We start from the raw sequence: 19,302 nt of genomic DNA on the forward strand, positions 1-19,302 counted from the left end.
ACCATGAAATCTCTGTAGTGGCTCCCCATTTGTGGAATGACCCCCTAGGGTGGTTCGCCTGGCGCTTTCGTTATATACATTTTAGGCGCTTGGCAAAAATGTTCCTCTTCAAACAGGCCTTTGGCTGATTAACATGATACAGCCTTTTAAATGTGACTGTGGCACAGGGGTATTGTTTTGCTGCTTTGTTTTACTTATTTCCATTTTTTTATCCTGTGTTTTTATCCTGCATTCTGTTGAAATGTGGATTGTATTGTTCCTTGGGTTGACTAGTTTATGCATATAGATACAGTCGTATCTTGGTTCTCAAATGGAATCCATTCCAGAAGTCCGTTCGACTTCCGAAAACGTTCGGAAACCAAGGCGCAACGTCCGATTTGCGGCAGGAGCTTCCTGCACTCAATCAGAGTCAGACGTTTGGCTTCCGAAAAACGTTCACAAACCGGAACACTCAATTCCAGGTTTGCGGCGTCCAGGAGCCAAAACATTCAAGTCACAAGGCGTTCTAGAACCAAGGTACGGCTGTATTGCCGTTCCACCTAGCTGCAGATGCCTGCTTCAATTTTATTTCAGTGATTGATAAACCAGCATGGGGAGTTAGGGACATGTGGGTGCAATCAGCAACACAGCTGCTTCCCATGCCTCAGGGGTTTCGCTGATATGGGGAAAAGGCTGAGCCCGATGGAGATGTTGACCCAAGGTGCAGTAAGCTGCGAAAGGGACAAATTCCAAGCTAGGAGTCATTAGGGAAGGAACTGAAAAGTAAAACTGCTGATATCATAAAGCGGTTATATACAAATCTATGGCGCAACCACACTTGGGACACTGTGTACAGCTCTGGTCGCCTCACCTAGGAAAGGATGCCGCAGAGCTGGAAGAGGTTCAGAAAAGGACAACTGAAAGGATCAGCGAGTAATTCTCCTAGGAGGAAAGGCTGCAGCACTGGGAGCTTCTTAAAAGCAAGTCAGAGGAGACATGGTAGAGATGTATAAAATTCTGCATGGTGCAGGGAAAGTGGACTGAGAAAGGTTTTTCTCCCTCTAATAATACTCGAAATTGTGGACATTCAATGATGCTGAATGTTGGAAGGTTCAGGAAATAAAGTGCCGCATTTTTCGCTCTATAAGACGCACCAGACCACAAGACGCACCTATATATGTTCACAAGGCAAAAGGGCTATGGAATTTGCTAAAAGAAGAAGTTATGATGGCTTCAAAAGAGGATTTGACAGATTCGTTGAGGATAAGGCTACCAAGGGCTAATAGATTTTAATTTAATTTAATTTATATACCGCCCTATACCCGGAGGTCTCAGGGCGGTTCACAGAAAGCATCCCAATATATAAAACAAAAACAAAAACTCAATAACACACCCACCCAACCCAAAAAAGAGCCACATTTTAAAAGGGTGTCAATCAGGTCAACAAAAGGCCTGGTTAAAAAGGAAAGAAGAAGAGGAGGAGGAGGAGGAGGAGTTTGGATTTGATATCCTGCTTTCAAACAATCTCCTTTCCCTTCCTTCCCCACAACAAACATTCTGAGGTGAGTGAGGCTGAGAAACTTCAGAGAAGTGTGACTAGCCCAAGGTCACCCAGCAGCTGCATGTGGAGGAGCGGGGAAGCGAACCCGGTTCACCAGATTACAAGTCTACCGCTCTTTGCCTGCTACCTGTCAGGAGGAAGAATGTCTCTGAATCGCAGTTGCTGGAAAGAACAGGTGGGCAGAGTGATGTTCTCAGGTCCATGGGCATCTCGTTGGTCACTCTGAGAACAGTGGGCATCCCACTCCCTCCAACATTTCTCCGATGAAAGTAGGAATGTCCTATTCTATTCTTATTCTACCCCACCCATCTGACAGGGTTGCCCCAGCCACTCGGGGTGGCTTCCAACATAGATGAACACATAATAAAACATTAATCAATTTTTAAAAAAACTATACAGGGCTGCCTTCAGGTGTCTTCTAAAGGTTGTAAAGTTACTTATCTCCTTGACTCGGGGGTCTCATAATGATGATGTGTGAAACCTTCGAGCAAGACCTGAGCCCAACAGCACTCTCTCCTTCCACAGTTTTCAGCAACCGAAGACATAAAATTTCTCTGTTAAAAGTGTTGGTTTTTTAAAAAAGCTGGATGCAGGAAAATGATTCAGAGAACCTCAAATAGGAAAACTATGCATCTCCCCTGCCACACACACCTGCTTTTATTATTGCTACACATCACAGAAAGATGATATTGTTTATTTCGGATTCTTTCCCTCTGTTTAGTCCTGGCCCCAAACCTCTGATAGTTCTCAGAATTAATCCATAGTCATTAAACTGTACAATCTTCTTTCTGGGGTGGGGAAGAGAGATTTTGTTAGATGATTCTCAGGCATTATGCAATAGAAATCAGCCTGTTGCCATCTTAATAGGCCTCTTTTCATGTCCCAAAGTGGAAAATTACACGGAATTTATTCAGCCACATCCTGGACCCTTACATCATATCAGTTACGCATGCACAGTTAAAGAAACCACAGTTAATCCAATATATTTGCTTTGGTGTTTCTTCTTTGCTTAGAAGGAACTGATCTCTGTTGAATGAAGTCTGAGAGGAAAGCCAGGAACCCGCCATTCTTCTTCCCTCAGCCCTGAGAGCAATTTAGATGTCCAAGATTACCTTTAGTAATGTCCCTGCCCAGTCAGTAGTTCTAATGACTGTGGAAGGCCTGGGCTAAGAAATATGCTTTTAACACAACCGGGGAGTCCAATTTGTTCTGTGAGGCTATTTCCCCTGAATTATTTCCCCATTGTCAATCAGGTGAACAGGGAACAGGTGCCTGCCGGTAAAGCAGCAGGATTTAACCCCTCTATTCATCAAGTAGTTTCATTCCAGACAGGCCTAAACGAAAGAAGGCTCTGCTGGGTGTGATAGTTTAGGGTTGTGTATATGGCTTTACAGGCTAACAACAAAACTTTAAAGTTAGTTTGGTGGCAACCTAGCAGCCAGTGCAGTTCCCCCTGTGGGAGACCTATGTGCATTAAGTCTTCTATCTTGTTCCTTTTTTCAGAGACTATATTGGCATGCCATTTATTTGATAACATTGTTTTCCTTGTAAGGTTAGTGCAAACAACAGGTTCCAATACAGAGAGCTCCTGATAAGCCAGCAGAACAGTTAGGGTGTGTCTAAACTGCCACTCTTTTTTATTTTTCAGTTCAGCTTTATTTTTCAGTTGTCCTGGGGCAACCTCTCCCTGTCTGGCTCCTCTGGGGATTAGGTGGAACAGAACTCGCGAGGGGTTAAGGTGAACACATTTCCTTTAGCTGAAACCATAACTATACAAAACAATTCAGCCCCCCAAAGAGCTGAAGGCATAAGCCATTTGTTTTAACACATGGACAGCCTCTCTTGAGTCCACAGAGAAAATTGGACAATTCTTGCTTGCAGACTTTGCGGTCAGCCACTCCAAACATTGCTCTAATTCAGCAAGGGGCCACTTCCTTGTTTGCAAACAGCTTGAGTCCCATTGCAGCAGATCAGGCGTAGCTAGTGGCAAGTTTAGGATCTGCAGCCTGAAGGATGTAGCTGCTAGGCAATTCTCATAGCTCCTAGAGGAGAGGAAGAGGTTGTAGAAGGAACTGTGGGTAGATGGGTATCTCTTCCTCATCAAACCTGTACCTGGAACTTATTGTGGACAATGCAGCCGACTGCTGAATGGGACACAGCTGTGTGTAGCTGGAGGGTGCATTATCCACCTGCCTATAAAAAGCAAGCCTGGATTGAACAACTAGGGCGGTGTCAGCAGTTTCCAGAAAGCCTCCTCTTTGTGCAATGTTTGTGGGAGAGCTGTGAGCTTGTTTGGGGCTCCGAGTTGAGTCCTGGGTGCAAGCTGAATGGGGAGTTGTGTCAGAAGGAGAAGGAGTTGATATTGGTTGATATTTCTTTGTATTCATTAGGACTGGGAGATATCAGCTTTTCAACATCGTGGTGTATCGCCAGCCAAACATTGCGGTTTGCTGATATACTGCGGTGCTGAAGAAACAAGATGCATTGGCCTCTGTCTGCGATACACTGGGTGAGACTGTCCCAGCTGACACCTCTTGAGCTGAAGCAGTTTCACCCAGGCTTGCAGGCTGGGACAATGTGGCTTGTTTGCCCTGCTCAGCAGGGGAGAGGGAAGGTCCTCCCCCACAGCTGAGACAGCCCCTCATGGGAGCATCGGGACTCCTTATCTGTTTGCTGTGGGGCATGGCAACTGCGCTCCCCTCAGCTGAGCAGTTTCACAGAGCCCCCACCCCACCACCGGCTTGTGGGAGCCAGTGCCAGACTAAAGCTAAAGGTAAAGGTACCCCTGACCGTTTGGTCCAGTCGTGGACGACTCTGGGGTTGTGGCGTTCATCTCGCTCTATAGGCCAAGGGAGCCGGCGTTTGTCCGCAGACAACTTCCAGGTCCTGTGGCCAGCATGACTAAGCCGCTTCTGGCGAATCAGAGCAGCGCACGGAAACGCTGTTTACCTTCCCTACGAAGCAGTACCTACTTATCTACTTGCACTTGACATGCTTTTGAACTGCTAGGTGGGCAGGAGCTGGGACTGAGCAACGGGAGCTCACCCTGTCGCGGGGATTCGAACTGCCAACCTTCCGATCGGCAAGCCCTAGGCTCTGTGGTTTAGACCACAGCACCACCCGTGTCCCAGTGCCAGGCTAGGGGCTCCTTTAATTGCTCAACTGAGGTAAGGGCAACAACTGCACACTCCTCAGTCGAGCAGTTCAAAGATGGAGAGGGAGGAACAAGCTGTATTGGCACCTCACCAATACAGCTTGTTTCTCCCTCTCCTGAAACCACCGCTGCTCCTGAGTCCCTCTGCTAGCAGCGCCCACTAGAGGAAGGAACTGAGTGAAACTGGCATCACAATCTGCTCCTTCTATCGCCCAGGCCTAGTATTCGTTTAATATTTTTCTGTTTAACTGTTTTTTTGCTAATATTGGGTGGGTTATTCTAGTTGTCTGTTGTTGCTTTAGTTTTCCATTCACCACTTTTATCCCAGTAAGTGGCAAGTTATAGAAATCTTCCAGATAAATAAAATAAGACATTTAAAACAAATACAGTCATACCTCGGGATGAGCGCGTTCGAGTTGCGCTCCGCGGCAACTCGGAAGTAAGGGAGCGTGTTACTTCCGGGTTTCACCACTTGCGCAGACGCTCAAAATGACGTCACGTGCATGCGCAGAAGCGCCGAAACGTGACCCGCGCACGTGCAGATGTGTGGACACGGTTTATGTTTGCTTCTAGATGCGAACGGGACTCTGGAACGGATCCCATTCGCATCTAGAGGTACCACTGTAAAACCAGACATATAAGAATGGTTCCCCGTTCCCTTTCCAGCTAACCATACACAGAGCTTTTCTTTCAGCCGGGACTCAGTTCTGACACCTCTCAGGTGGGTGCCATTGGCATTCTAAGAGAGCGAGGGAGGTGTTCAAGGTGAGTTCCAGCACCTCTTTTTCTAGAAAAATAGCACTGACATGCACATGAATTAAATTTGTGTTATACAGGGTAACAAGAGCCCAGAAATACAGTAGCAGGCCGAAGAACAAACACCAGCTCCTTCCTCTAGGATCTCAATTGACTCTTCCCTACCAAGCACCTTCATGGCTGTTACACTGACACAGATCGCTGGTGTCTTTCGCAGATTCAAGTATTTGTTCTACGCAGAATTGCAAGTGTGGTTCCCTTATACAGTGTTTACCTGGTTTCACCTGCACCTCCATATGTTATCTGATGCATTTAAGACAGCTCCATATAAAAGGGTTTGGGGAAAGGGACAGTTAAGTCACCAGACTGAGATTTTTGCTAAAAGGGAATGGATGCAGGGGTCAAAGAGGTTGCATGGCATGTACACAATGGGACTTTGAGACAAGTTCCAGCAATGGAAAGAGAAGAATGGCTAGGAAGGTGGGGCGACTTCTGCCCGGTCAAACTGCAAGGAGGTTTGTGTCTCATTAGGTACAAGTTTTCACATGGGAGAGAGAAAATGTCTAGCAAATGGTGTACTGAAAAATGAGAATCGCAGTCACAGGATGCGGTGCAGACCTCATCACCACAATATCAGTAGCAGATCTTGAGGAAAAACTACCTGCCAGACTGGACGCATATGCCTGGACACATGCTGTTGTTGCTTTAGAATCATAGAATCTAGAGTTGGAAGGGACCCAAGAGTCATCTAGTCCAACCCCCTGAAATGCAGGAATCTCAGCTAAAGCATCCATGACAGATGGACATCCAGCTTCTGCTTAAAAACCTTCAAGGAAGGAGAGCCCACCACCTCTCATGGGAGTCTGTTCCACTGCCAAACAGCTCTGACTGTCATAAAGTTTTTCCAAATGTTTAGTTGGAATCTCCTTTCTTGTAACTTGAAGCCATTGCCTTGAGTCCTACCCTCAAGAGCAGGAGAAAGCAAGCATGCTCCTTCTTCCATGTGACAGCCCTTAAGATATTTGAAGATGCCTAGCATATCTCCTCTTAGTCTCCTCTTTTCCAGGCTGAACATACGCAGTTCCTTCAACCATTCCTCATAAGGTTTGGTTTCCAGACTCTTGGTCATCTTGGTTGCCCTCTTCTGCACATGTTCCAGATTGTCAATATCCTTCTTAAACTGCACTGCTCAGAACTGGACACAGTATTTCAGTATTCTAACAGCCTTACTATGAGACAGTGTGTGATGTCTGTCTCAAACGGCATAGTCTGCCCGTTGCCTCTTAAGCTAGCTTAGTGTAGTGGACAAGTTGTGGTGTCATCAGCATTGAAGTCAGCTTCTGTACATGCAACAGGGAACAGATGTCTTGTCCTTCGCCTCAGGCAGAAAAATATATTTGGCTGGCCCTGGCCACCAGCGGCAGCAGCTCTACACATTATGAGGTAGGCTGCGTAAGTTCACCAGCTCAGGAGCAGAATTTACTTATTTATTTATTTTTTTCCACAAAATGTATGTACTGTTTGATTGTAACAGAAACCTCTAAAGCGGTTTGCAAAAGAATGAAACAACGAAATCTTCAGTTAAAAAAGAAGTTAAAAACGACAATTCAAAACCTTCAAGGGAAAAAAATCAACGATAAGCTAAAAACCAGATTAAAACACTTGTCAACTTCAACATAGGCTTGCCTACACAGGTTTTTAGCAAGTGCCTGAAAGAGTACAGTGAAGGCACCTGCCTGACGTCAACAGTCAGGTGTACCAGATTGTGGGTGCTGCCCCAGTAACAGATCATTTTATTAAAAATGCTGAACAGGTATTATGAGGCGTCTGCAACAGTGCCAGTTTGGCAGATTAGAACAGTCGAGTGGGCATATATATGTGAGATTTTGTGTGCTGTTAAAAGGCGGTAAATTGTACATAATTTATTGTTATATTTTTAATGTTTTAAAAATATTGCTATATTTGTGGGTAAGGGAGATGAAATTTGGATTTTATGCCTCAGGGTATTATTATTATTATTATTATTATTATTATTATTATTATTATTATTATTATCAAACCTGCCTAGGCCACACTCACGCCTTACATTTAAAGCACCATGCGGTCGCTTTAAACAGCCATGACTTCCCCCAAAGAATTCTGGGAGCAGTGGTTTAAGGGTGCTGAGCAGCACCGGCTCACCCACGAGGCAAGGTGCACCCAACGCTTCAGGCGGCAGGAGGCACAGGGGCAGCAGATCCTGATGCAGATCTTTATTCCTGCCTTGTTCATGATGTAGATTTTCACTTGCCCCTTCTTCCCTGGCAGGGAGAGGAGCACCATTTTGTGGTTCGCCTCAGGTGCCAAAATGTCTTGAGCCGGCCCTGGTGCTGAGAGTTACAGTGGTACCTCAGGTTAAGAACTTAATTCGTTCTGGAGGTCTGTTCTTAACCTGAAGCACCACTTTAGCTAAATGGGCCTCCTGCTGCCGCTGCGCCATTGGAGCACAATTTCTGTTCTCATCCTGAGGTAAAGTTCTTAACCCGAGGTACTATTTCTGGGTTAGCGGAGTCTGTAACCTGAAGCGTATGTAACTCGAGGTACCACTGTATTTGGAGAACCCCTTTCCCCTTTCCAGAGTGGTTTAACAATCAATCTCTCTTCACAGGGAACTCTTGAGAAGTGTAGCTCTGCGAGGCGAACAGGGCGGGTAGCCATGACCATTCAAAGTGTTTTATTATAGTGCTTTAAAGGTATGGTGTGAATGTGGCCTAAGTTGCATTGATTCCAGTGTGTCTCCTCTTGAGGGGGATTTAGTTGGATGTAGCCTGGCCACCAAGCACCACCTGTAGAAAAAGCACAATGGCATTTCCACACTCCTGTCTTGGGAAGCTCTGTGTGAACTGCTGCCACTCACGTCCTCGACTTTCCCCTTAATGCAAACAGCACCTCCAGGGCTTCTTCCACATGCATGAGGCTTATCACAATGTTCCATCACCTGCCTCCCACCAACATTCCCCATTCGTACCCTTTCATTCCTGGAAGAAATGGAGCCAGAGACTGTCAGTTTAGTACTGCTAGTGAGTCACATCCAGTTTTGTGACTCAGCAGCACCTAACTCAGCATCTTTGGATCTGTTTCCTGCTAGGGCACTGTGGGCCACCGGAAGTGTAATAGCAGGCTGCAGGAGGAAATGAGAGGAGCACATGCTCAGCTATGGAGAAATCTATCCATTTCAATTACACTGTTTCTCCTTCTCCCAGTCTATGTCCGCCACATTCCTGCATCAGTTTGCATATCTTGTTTACAGAAGATGCTCATGAAAATTTGTTAGCATTTTAGCATTCTTTGTACTATGCTGTACATGTTTTTTTGCTAATGTGTACATTTTTTGCAAGCAATGTTCCCTAATTTTATGCATGTATGCCAAGGGTGCCTTGAATGATGCTCAGGGCTGCCACAGGCAACACTGGCCTCTGTCCCTCTTTCCTTCCCTCCCTCCTCTGATGCCTTATCGCATCTCTGCCTCCAAAAGGCTTGCGTGGCTGTTTGTTGCAGCAGCCCTGGCTACAAGCTCCCCAGGCAAATGGTGCCTCTGGCTGGCCAGAGAAGAGGAGAGGGGGGCTGAGCAAACACTTTACAAGGGAGGGTGTTTGAAAAGGGGTGAGGGGCTGCCAGCTTTGCACGCAAGGGGTGACATAACTGGGCTTCTGAGGCTTCCGGAACACATTTTCCCCCAGGGGAGCTGCAGAAAGAATGTACTGGGTCAAAAGAGCCATGAGACTCAAAAAGGTTGAAAACCTCTGATATATGCTATTCTCACCAGTATTTGTATCTACTGTTTGATAGAAAAGGAAATCTCCAAGGCGTTTACATGAATTACGATGAGAAAAATAAATTCAAATTAAAAATAAAGCAAGAACATTCAGAGATTCTTTTTAAATAAAAACAGAATATAGCATTTCCCCTTATTCCTCTTGTTTATTTATTTATTTAACAAAATCTATATACTGCTTGACTGTATAAAATAAAACAATGAAAATTGTTGACAAAAACCAAGTCAAAAATATGTGTTAAAAGATTATTAAAATCAGCAGTAACTAAAATAAGATTAAAACATGCAAATGTCTACGTGTCTGCTTAGGCTTTGATGTATTACAGTATTTTAATATATTTTTTGGAAGCCGTCCAGGGTGGCTGGGGAGGCCCAGCCAGATGGGCGGGGTATAAATAATAATTTATTATTATTATTATTAGGCTTGCCTATCAGAGTGGCTGCGGAAACCCAGCCAGATGGCAGATGGGCAAGGTATGAATAACATAATAAGAATAATATTAAAAAAAAATTTAAGCAGGCACTGAAAAGAGTACAGTGAAGGCACCTGTCTGATATCAATAGGCAGGGAGTTCCAAAGTGTGGGGTACTGCCACACAAACAGATTGTTTTCTATAAGTGTGGAAGGAGTATTACGTGGCACCTGTAAGTGATTCCGCAAGTTAACTGATCTTAAGCTGTTGAGGGCTTTACATATGAATAGTTACACCTTGGCATTGGCTATAATTTTAAGACTGAATGGGGTAATAAAAGTAACTCTGCACCTGATCAAAGACATTTCACCGCCTTACTTCACATCATGTTTCGGGAGGTGTTGAAAACCTCTCCCCCCACCTTTCCCCATCATTTCATTTATTAATTGCTTCCTACAAGGCATTTACAATATAATAAAATATTGTTACGGTTTGGCGGAGTTAAGCTTGGGTGTGATGATTCTTCCAAATCCTGGATCCAGTAAATGTTAAACTATAAGCCAGGCTAGCTTTCATTAAGAGAACAAAGGATTAAAGGGGCTCGGTGCAATACAAAAAAATGGGCTTGGCCCCCTCCCTCAATGGACAAAGCCAGAGTTTGGAGTAGAATTTTTGGGATGTGATGTGGAGAGAGAATATTAGAAAGATGAAATTCGCATTCATTGCCCAAATTTGCCTCTGGCCTTGTGGTGTCTGCAAGGAATGTGACCTGAAAAAAGTTACAATACACGACTGATTCGGATGCTACTTTTAAAGGTGTGTGTGTGTGTCCGTTGCCACACTCCTTCTGCATCTCAGCCCAATCCCCACCACCGCCTTGGAGAAAGAGCAAATTATTTTTTAATTATTATTTATTCATTTTATATACCACGCTTTCTCTAAAGATCCCAGGATGGTGCCCAACATTGAGAACATAATTTACGCAGCATAAAAATAGAACCACAATAATAAAATAATTAAAAAGAAGAACAGGTTCTGCCCCCTACACTGAACAAGTCATAGAATGGCTGAAGACCTGGGTAAAGAAGAATGTTTTCTCCTGATGCCTACGGACATGTAATGATGGCGGCAGGTGAGCCTCTCTGGGAAGAGCATTCCATTGACGGGGAGCCACCACAGAAAAAGCCCGTTCGGGGAGAGGAGAAATAGAGAAGGGCCTCCGATGACAATTGCAGGGCCTAGGGCTGGGGCTGGACACATCAAAGAAGCGTTTCAGTTAAACGCGTTGCTAACTTTGTATGAGAAATTGGGTAAGCAAAACACGGAACTCCACAGCGCCATCTGATGTCACAGTGTTAGAATGCATAAACAACACATATAAAGCGTTTTTTCTTTGCCAATGTAGCTGAGTCCCAGGTCACTTTGTATGGGGAGAGGTGGTCCTTAAGGTATTGAGGTCCTGAGCTGCGTAAGGCTTGATAGTTCAGCACCAGCATTTTGAATTGGGCCCGGAAACCGACAGCCAGTGCAATTAGTGGGTAGGAGCAGGTTGCCCTCATTTGACTGCACTCCCCCTCTAGATTAGAAAAGGACAGGCAAGCAGGCAGCAATGGTAAAAGGACTGGTGCCCCCCCTAATTGCTGATGTGTAGGCCTTGACACATGCTTGAGGATGCTGATGTCTGGCACTGACTCTGCACTCTACACATGCTTAGAAGCAGCTGATGTCTCAGTGTGGAACTGGTGTGTGTGTGTGCTTGGAGCTCTTAATGAGCCTAGGGGACAAGTTCTATTTGGACCCTGATAATAATAATAATAATAATAATAATAATAATAATAATAATAATAATATTTATATGCCACCTATCTGACTGGGTTGCTTCAGCCACTCCGAGCGGCTCCCAGCAAAATATTAAAAACACAGTAAAACATCAACCATTAAAAACTTCCCTGAACAGGGCTGCCTTCAGATGTCTTCTAAAAGTCAAATAGTTGTTTATCTGTTTGACATCTGATGGTGATACCTGGGCGTCATGACCTGGGACCCAGGTGGATGTCCTGGCCAGGAAGTATGTCAGAACTCCCAGCACACACACAGCTATGCTCCCATCCTCTGTCACAGATCATGTTTCCGATACACAACTGACCTTAGCCTGCTCTTTCCATGACACTGCATGTATTTATTTGGCTAAAAAGGACCAGCATTATTTCCAGACCTCCTTTGTAGGGTAACAATGGGAGGGGGTTCCACAGGGCGGGCGCCACCACCAAGAAGGCCCTCTGCCAGCTTCCCTGTAGCAGTTCCCTGTAAAATATTTGAGGCCATTCCTTCCCCTCAAGTTGATCGACACTGCCATTCAAATGGTGTGTGTGTGATTATGTGGGGCAGGGCTTACCTGGGATCCCCAATATTTTATTCAAGTTGGCACCCTGCCCCCCAGTTACTCTTTCCATGAGGCATGGTTTGTCTATAATTGGGGGGAGTCAATGGTACACATGTATTTTATTAAGAGGAGGCACCTCAAAGAATCATAGAAGGGACCACGAGGGTTATCTTGTCCAAGCTGCTACAATGCAGGAATCTTTTTGCCTACATGGGGCTTGAACCCACGACCCTGGTCATAGCCAGAATTTTTGTTGGAGGGGGAGACTTTTGTTAGGGGGTGCAGTTGCCCCCTGGCTATGCCCATGCCCTGAGATTAAGAGTCTCATGCTCCACACATGGCTTGTCTAAAATTGGGGGGAGTCAATGGTACTTCACGGCCCTCAGGGCGAGTGTGTGTGTATGTAATCTATCTGAACTTGCTTCCTGTCACACGGGCGTAGCGGGGTGGGGGTTGGGGAACAGAGATCCCCCAAATCAAGTAAATAAATGAAAATACTTGATTACTGACCAATTGCGTTGCAGATAACAGACCCTCCAAGTGTTCCTATTTTCCAGGGACAGTCCCCGATTTACAGAAGCCGTCCCAGTTTCTGATTTGATCCCGAAATGTCCCCTTTTCCTTAGGCCGCCCCTATTTTTATAGAAGAAATGTTGGAGAGTATGGAGTTATCCGACCCACAAGCTGTCTGAAGGCAGCCCTGTATAGGGAAGTGTTGTTTTTTTTAAAATTGTTTAATGTTTTGATATATGTTGGACGCTGTCCAGAGTGGCTGGGGCAACCCAGTCAGATGGGTGGGGTATAAATAATAAAATTATGAGGATGGCATGGGACGTCCCTATTTTCATCAAAGAAATGTGGGAGGGTATGAGATAACTCGCTTCTGCCCCCCAACATAAAGCCTGCCCCCACCACATAAAATAAATCCTGGCCATGCCCATGTGCTGCCACAGTGGGAGAAGAAGAGCCGCTCTGCACGAGCTCAGAGGCACCCTCGCCACCCCGGGGTGGGGGCAAAGAACACAGGAACCCTCCGCAGAGGCGGCGAGGGGAGGCACCGGGGTCTCTTTTAAAAGTCTGCCCGTGCCGGGCGAGCAGCCCCCGGTGACCTCCGCGGGGGTTTCATCCGAGGAAGCGGCACGCCGCTGTCCGCGCAGCGCTGCCCCCTGCCGGCGCCGTCGATTCCCGGGCCCCGTTTCCTTCATTTTTCCTTCCCCCTTCGGCTCCGGCGACGTCGATCCGAAGCGAGGCGAGCTGGTTTCCCCTTGCGGAGGCCGGCCGCGTCCCCGGGCTCTCCGGCCCCGCCGAGCCCCCGCTCGAGGGCGTGTCCTCCCGGCGCCCCCCAACCTTTCGCTGTTGGCCGGGGGCGGCGAGAGGAGGAGACCGGCGTCGCGGGAGGAAGTGGAAGCGGCGGCGAATAGCGGGCAGGCGGAGAAGGCTTTGCAAGCAGCCGCGCACCAAGGAGGCTCCGGAGACTCGCCCGCTTCGCCCGGGTCTTTCCCGTCCAGGCTCCGGGTTCCCGCCGCCTCGGGCCATCGCGGCTCCTGGGAGGCGGGAGGCGGCGGCAAGCAAGCAGCAGCTAGCCTCCGCCTCCGCCTCGGCGCCTGCTCCATTATAAAACGGGCAGGGGAGGAAGGAGAAGCCGGAGAGGCTCTTCCCGTCGCCTCGGAGCCTTCCGGGATTCGCCTCGCCGCCGAGGGGCCTGCAGAAAAGGGTTGCACCCAACTTGCTGCTTGCTGCTGGAGGATCTGAGCCCTGCAAGAAGCCCTTTGGCGGGGCGAAGTTTCCGGATGGCTGCTGAGAGATTTCCCTCCCTGCCCATCCCCGCCTCCCTCTCCAGGGGTCCTGCTGCTTAAAAGGAGCGAAATCCCAAATAGATGTGAAGCAGGAAGCTTAGAGACCTGCCCTTCCCCTCCCCCTCCAGAGTGCCCAGGCACCCGAGAAAGACTGAATGGGTGTCCTGTAGAGACAGACACGCGCGTGCATATATAGAGATATATGCAGATTTCTAAGTGAGTGCCTGCATCTTTTTCCTTTTTCCATACGGGGTGCCTTTCCCGACGCGCACGCACCCTCCTGCTCCTCCTCCTCCTCTTCTTTTTTTCAAAAGAATAACTTGCTCCAGGGTGCAAGTGGAAGGGAAGATGCAGACGTTTCTGAAAGGGAAAAGGGTTGGCTATTGGCTGAGCGAGAAGAAAATCAAGAAGCTGAATTTCCAGGCGTTCGCAGAGCTTTGCAGGTAAGGAGCGAGGATCGGCGGTTTATTTATGCTGTGTGTGTGTTTGTGACAAAAGAACCTTCCTTTCCCTTTTCTCTGGGACTTTTCTTTAACTTGGCACTTGAGCATCCCTCCCTTCTCCCGAGGATGTTGATGTGACGGGCCTCTTGCTCCTTAATCATCATCGTCTGGTGAGCAAATTGAAGGAGCAGTTGCACAGTGCAGCTTGGCTTAGAATCTCGGTAATTGCCAGTTGGGAAATCCAGCCTTACAAATCATAACAACACCCTGATCAAGGTGAAAAAAAAAGGAAAAGTGCCCAAAGCCATGATGATGTGAAAAGCTTATAATTTGCTTGGCTTCCTCTCCACCCCCACCACCCCTCTCCTGATTCACCAAAAACAGATGGGGTATAATGTGCGGCTTTGGGGGATTATGTAGACATGTGCAAGTTTCCTGAATAACATATTGAGGAAAGTTGCAGCCACGCTTGTTGTTGCTTGCGAATTTCCTGCGGCGTAAATGCTCTCGTAGGTAAACTGGTCCACCGAGGCACTGGAATAGGCAAAAATGACAGAATGTTGGTAAGCTCTCTAATGAAGCGAGCCACATACATCTGAATAACAAATACACTGCCTCACTCAGTTTTGCCTTCCTGGACCAAGCATCTTTTTGCAATGACAGCCTCATCTCCCTTCTCCTTTGGAAAGTGCAGCCGTGGGAAGGGTTCTCTCCCAAGCCAAGATGGGCCTAAACGTTGCAAGAGCCTTTTTGCAGAAACCTAAAGAATGTGAAAGGCACTTCAGGGTCTCTCTTCGCTTTGCTGTTTGGGAGTTCGATTAAACCTCCATTTGCATGCTCCTGTTCAAAGACTTCTAGGACTTATTAATGGAGAAAGCAAGACAGACTCTTGCTTTGGGTTGAGAACCAAAATGGTAACATAATGGTTCGTGCTACTAAGAACTGAAGAAATGAATGAGCCGATTGTCTTGGTATATAACACAAGGTTGAGTTATATAGTGGTCTCGCTGAAGACAGTGGGGGGTTTCATACGGCTATTTGGGAGACTTCTTGAATGGTTAAACACTATTTTATTTTATTTTTTGCCAGCTGTAAGAAGTTGTTTTTCAAAGGTGGCCGTTTTCCATGACTTCTGTTATGTGTGGCTGCAGCTCTGTTCAGCCACTGTTCTGTGCTGCTTATTACCCTTGTCTTGACCTGAATTCCCCAAATCAAATATTCCAGATAATATTTTAAGTTAAAAACAAGCGAGAACAATCAAGTCATTATTCATAAACACCCAGACAACAGTCTGACCGTGTTGCTAATCCAAGGGTACTTTCTTTGCTCCTTTAACAAAAAAGAAAGAAAAAGGGAGAGATTTCATCTGTTTGACTATACTGTCTAAGCAGTATCTCCAAGTCTTTTTGTCTCAAAATGCAATGCATGAACTTCCTCAGTGCTTTCTGCAAGGCTCTAGTAAAATTCTGGGGGTAGTTGGCATTGTTCCCCCTCCTGATGCATCACAAGTTTATGGAGGGGAAGATATTCAATTAGATGTGAGCATCTGGGAACCTGAGCAGATCCTAGCTGTGTGAGCAGAGTGCCCTATGAGGGTATGCCGAAGGAATTTGATGTCCTCCCAAGTCGAATGAAAGCCTTTTGGGTTACTTACGCAACTCGACGTGTCCTAGAACATAGAAATACTTGACTTGTGCTGAATGAGACCATTGGTCCGGCTAGTTTGGTACTGTCTATGCTAGCCTGCACCAACCCAGTGTTCTGCATGTTTTGGATTGCAACCCTTGTCAGCCCCAACCAGAATGGGCAGTGTCAAGGATGTTTGCGATTTGTAGTTTAAGACTGCTGGAGGACACCAGATTGGGAAGGCTGTGGGCTCTCCGGGATTTCAGACTTTCCTTTCTTTTTTAATTTGTTTTAAGTGTGAACATTTAATGATGTGGACTTTAAAACACCGGAAGCTGCCTTATATCAAGGCAGACTCCTGGTCCACCTAGTATCTGGTTCTTTCATCTCTTTGAGGCTGGTGCTTGTAATAGTGCTTAGCCTTTTTAGCAAGTGCAACACAAGACAAGTTTGAATAGTATAGACAGTATATATCCAGCCCCATTGGCCTGTCACGATGGCGAGCAGACTGGGGAAAAGTCGTCCCTTTCCGGATAGAGCAAGGCCCGTGGGTCTGGCTACTTTGCAAGGAGTGCTGCAAACTCCCATGATGTGTTTAGCCCCCGTAACATGGGAAAGCGATTAAACCCCGGTTGCATCTAATAAGCAGTAGCAAGGGGCAGGCATGACAAGGGGAGGCAGTGGTAGAGTGGAATTTTAGAATTTATACTCAAAGTAACAGGAATCCTGCACTTAATAGGCAGGGTGCGTATATTTTGTTACTGAGAAAATAATTTACTAGTTCAGACATTGCTGGAGCACCCCTGCACCCCGGCTGCTAGTTAATGGTAGATTTGATGCAAAGTTGCATTGTGGCCACCTGAATTCTTCCACGAATCCCATCTGTTTTTTTAGGAGATAGCAAACCTCCTCTAGCCCCATCCCCTTGCTGAATATATTATGAGTTGAGTTTGACCATTTATTATAATTTGTCCAGTATGTTTCTATGTCCTGTATCAAAGCATACGATCTCCTCAAGGTGTAGGTAGGGTTTTCTCCAGTCTCTGAGCAGTTCTCATGTAACTTACATTGAGAGTGATTGCACGAGCCCCTTATTTTGCTCAGCTGAGATGTCACAGTCCCTTATTTCCAAACTATGGTTTGGTGATCAGGGAATAGCACACTGTGGGTTCTTGTGCCCCCTTTTATGAATGATTTCCCTCCTATCTCTTCCATCGTTTACTGTAACAGCAGCTTAGTGTTACATATATATTGTGGCTAAATATGGCTTGATTTAACCAGGATTGCCCCAAACCATGGTTTGGAGATCCATGTCAAAATCTTGGTTCCAAATCATGGTTTGAAAGCCCAGTCTAATGCCAGTCAACACAGTTCTTTTAGGGTCATGAGTACAGTATGTAACTAGCTATAATGGCTGTGCTCTGTCTCCACCTTCAGAGACAGCCATGTTTCTTACTACAAGTTGACCAATGCACTCAACACCTGCATCTTCAGCATGATTCCTGATTCCATTGCATCTTACTTCCCCAAAGCTGATGAATACTCCTTCTTATGGTCCCTTATTCCCTATTACTTCTGTCACCACCAGCTCCTCTTCCCAGGCTGCTTTTGGGTTCCAGCTTGTTATGAAGGAGAAGCAGGGCAGGTTAATAATAATAATAATAATAATAATAATAATAATAATAATAATAATAATAATAATAATTTATTATTTATACCCTGCCCATCTGGCTGGGTTTCCCCAACCACTCTGAGCTGGCTTCCAACACAATATTAAAATACAGTAAAGCATCAAACATTAAAGGCTTCCCTAAAACAGGGCTGCCTTCAGATGTCATCTAAAAGTCTGGTAGTTGTTGTTCTCTTTGACATCTGGTGGGAGGGCGTTCCACAGGGAGGGCGCCACTACCGAGAAGGCCCTTTGCCTGGTTCCCTGTAACTTGGCTTCTTGCAGTGAGGGAACCATCAGGCCCTTGGCACTGGACCTCAGTGGGGGTGGAGACGCTCCTTCATTGGGTTGTGAAGGAACTATCGATCTGCATCTGCAGAGCATTTTCAGGTGAGATGTCACAAGTGCTTTTGAGCCTTGCTCACTTCTGTAAACACATGCAATAGAAAATCTAAGAAAGGTATGTTAGCATTGGATGTATACCTCTTGACCTGGTTGGAGACCCAGCCTGAAATTCCTACCGAAGTCACGAAATTCTCAGGAACAAGCAGGCCGCTTTGTCAGTCTCTTTATCTCTTAAGTAGGGAAGATCGGAGATAAGAACTGTAAAGTCAAGTTCTTCATACCAGGAAGTGTTATGTAAGTAAAACATTACTGACAACTCTGGTGTTTCCCCCGCTAGCACCTGAAAATTTAGGGACAGAGAGAGAGCTCGACATGGAAATACGATAGCAGCCTCACTAGCTTAAACATACCGTGGAAAAGTTACCCGAGAAGGCTCTTTAAAAATAATAATGGAGGCAATTTTGATACACAGTTGGGGAAACTATTCAATGAGGTCGTATGAACCTCTTTGATTAATACTCTACTCTTTGCAAATCTTTGCAGAAGTATAACATGCACATGTCTACGCTGATTTTTTATTTATTACAAATGTGTTTTGGTAGATAATCTCTGCAAAACTGCAGCATAGCCAACTGTTGCATTCCCAAGTGCAAGCTCGCAGTGTCTTTGACATGCACAAATCATGACTTGTCGTCATGGCAATCAATCTGGATGAACTGGATGAGAGGAGAAATCGAGGGGATTGGGGGAGCAGCCAACCATATGGAGGATGATCGTGTGTTTTGGCCCTCTTCTCGCAGAAAAGGGGGAACAGACAGTAGGAATATTTTTTGCAGCCTGTCAATTGCAGCTTCCGGTTCTGATTTGATAGAATCGTAGAGTTGGAAGGGATCCTGGGGGGTCATCTAGTCCAGCCCCCTTGCAATTCAGGAATCCTGCCTACAGCTGTCTCTGGTTGGGCTTGAACCAGCAGTCTTCTGGTAAACAGCCAGATGCACTGACTGATTGCTCCATGAGGATGATGGCTGTACTTTTGGAGCGTTGTTATGTTTTGTTTTATAGAGAGATTCAGTTTTCTTTTGTCAATTGTGCATAAGGAACCGAAGTTGGACTTCTGTCCCCGTCGCCCCCCCCCCCGCCAAAAGCATCTGTATCCCACTCTTCAGCTGGAAAAGTCCCACCATGGCTTTTTAATAGGCTAGCCTCTATTTTTATTTATTTCTTTGCCAAGCTTTTTTAGAGAATTGATCTGATTCAGTGTTGGTCATTTGTTCTGTATATTATTGATTACCCAATATAGATTCATCGGGCACCATTTGTTTTAACTTTTAAACCTTTGCTAAAAACCTTTCTATGCTGCCAG

At 46.0% G+C, this 19,302-nt stretch overlaps 2 protein-coding genes across 2 annotated transcripts in view; one reads left to right on the forward strand and one right to left on the reverse strand.

Moving 5' to 3' along the window:
- LOC310706715 (endogenous retrovirus group 3 member 1 Env polyprotein-like) overlaps positions 1-19,302 on the reverse strand; it is an 874,531-nt gene that overhangs the window by 517,680 nt on the left and 337,549 nt on the right. The window lies entirely within an intron of this gene.
- Positions 13,255-19,302, forward strand: part of ITPK1 (inositol-tetrakisphosphate 1-kinase) — a 133,387-nt gene continuing 127,339 nt past the window's right edge. The window contains exon 1 of the mRNA XM_083503168.1: positions 13,255-14,299. Within this exon, the coding sequence (XP_083359294.1) occupies positions 14,205-14,299 (95 nt within the window). The 5' untranslated portion in view covers positions 13,255-14,204. The remainder of the gene's footprint in view (positions 14,300-19,302) is intronic.

The sequence above is a fragment of the Podarcis liolepis genome (genome assembly GCF_965112155.1).
Source record: "Podarcis liolepis genome assembly, chromosome: 1".
NCBI classification, from domain to species: Eukaryota; Metazoa; Chordata; class Lepidosauria; order Squamata; family Lacertidae; genus Podarcis; species Podarcis liolepis.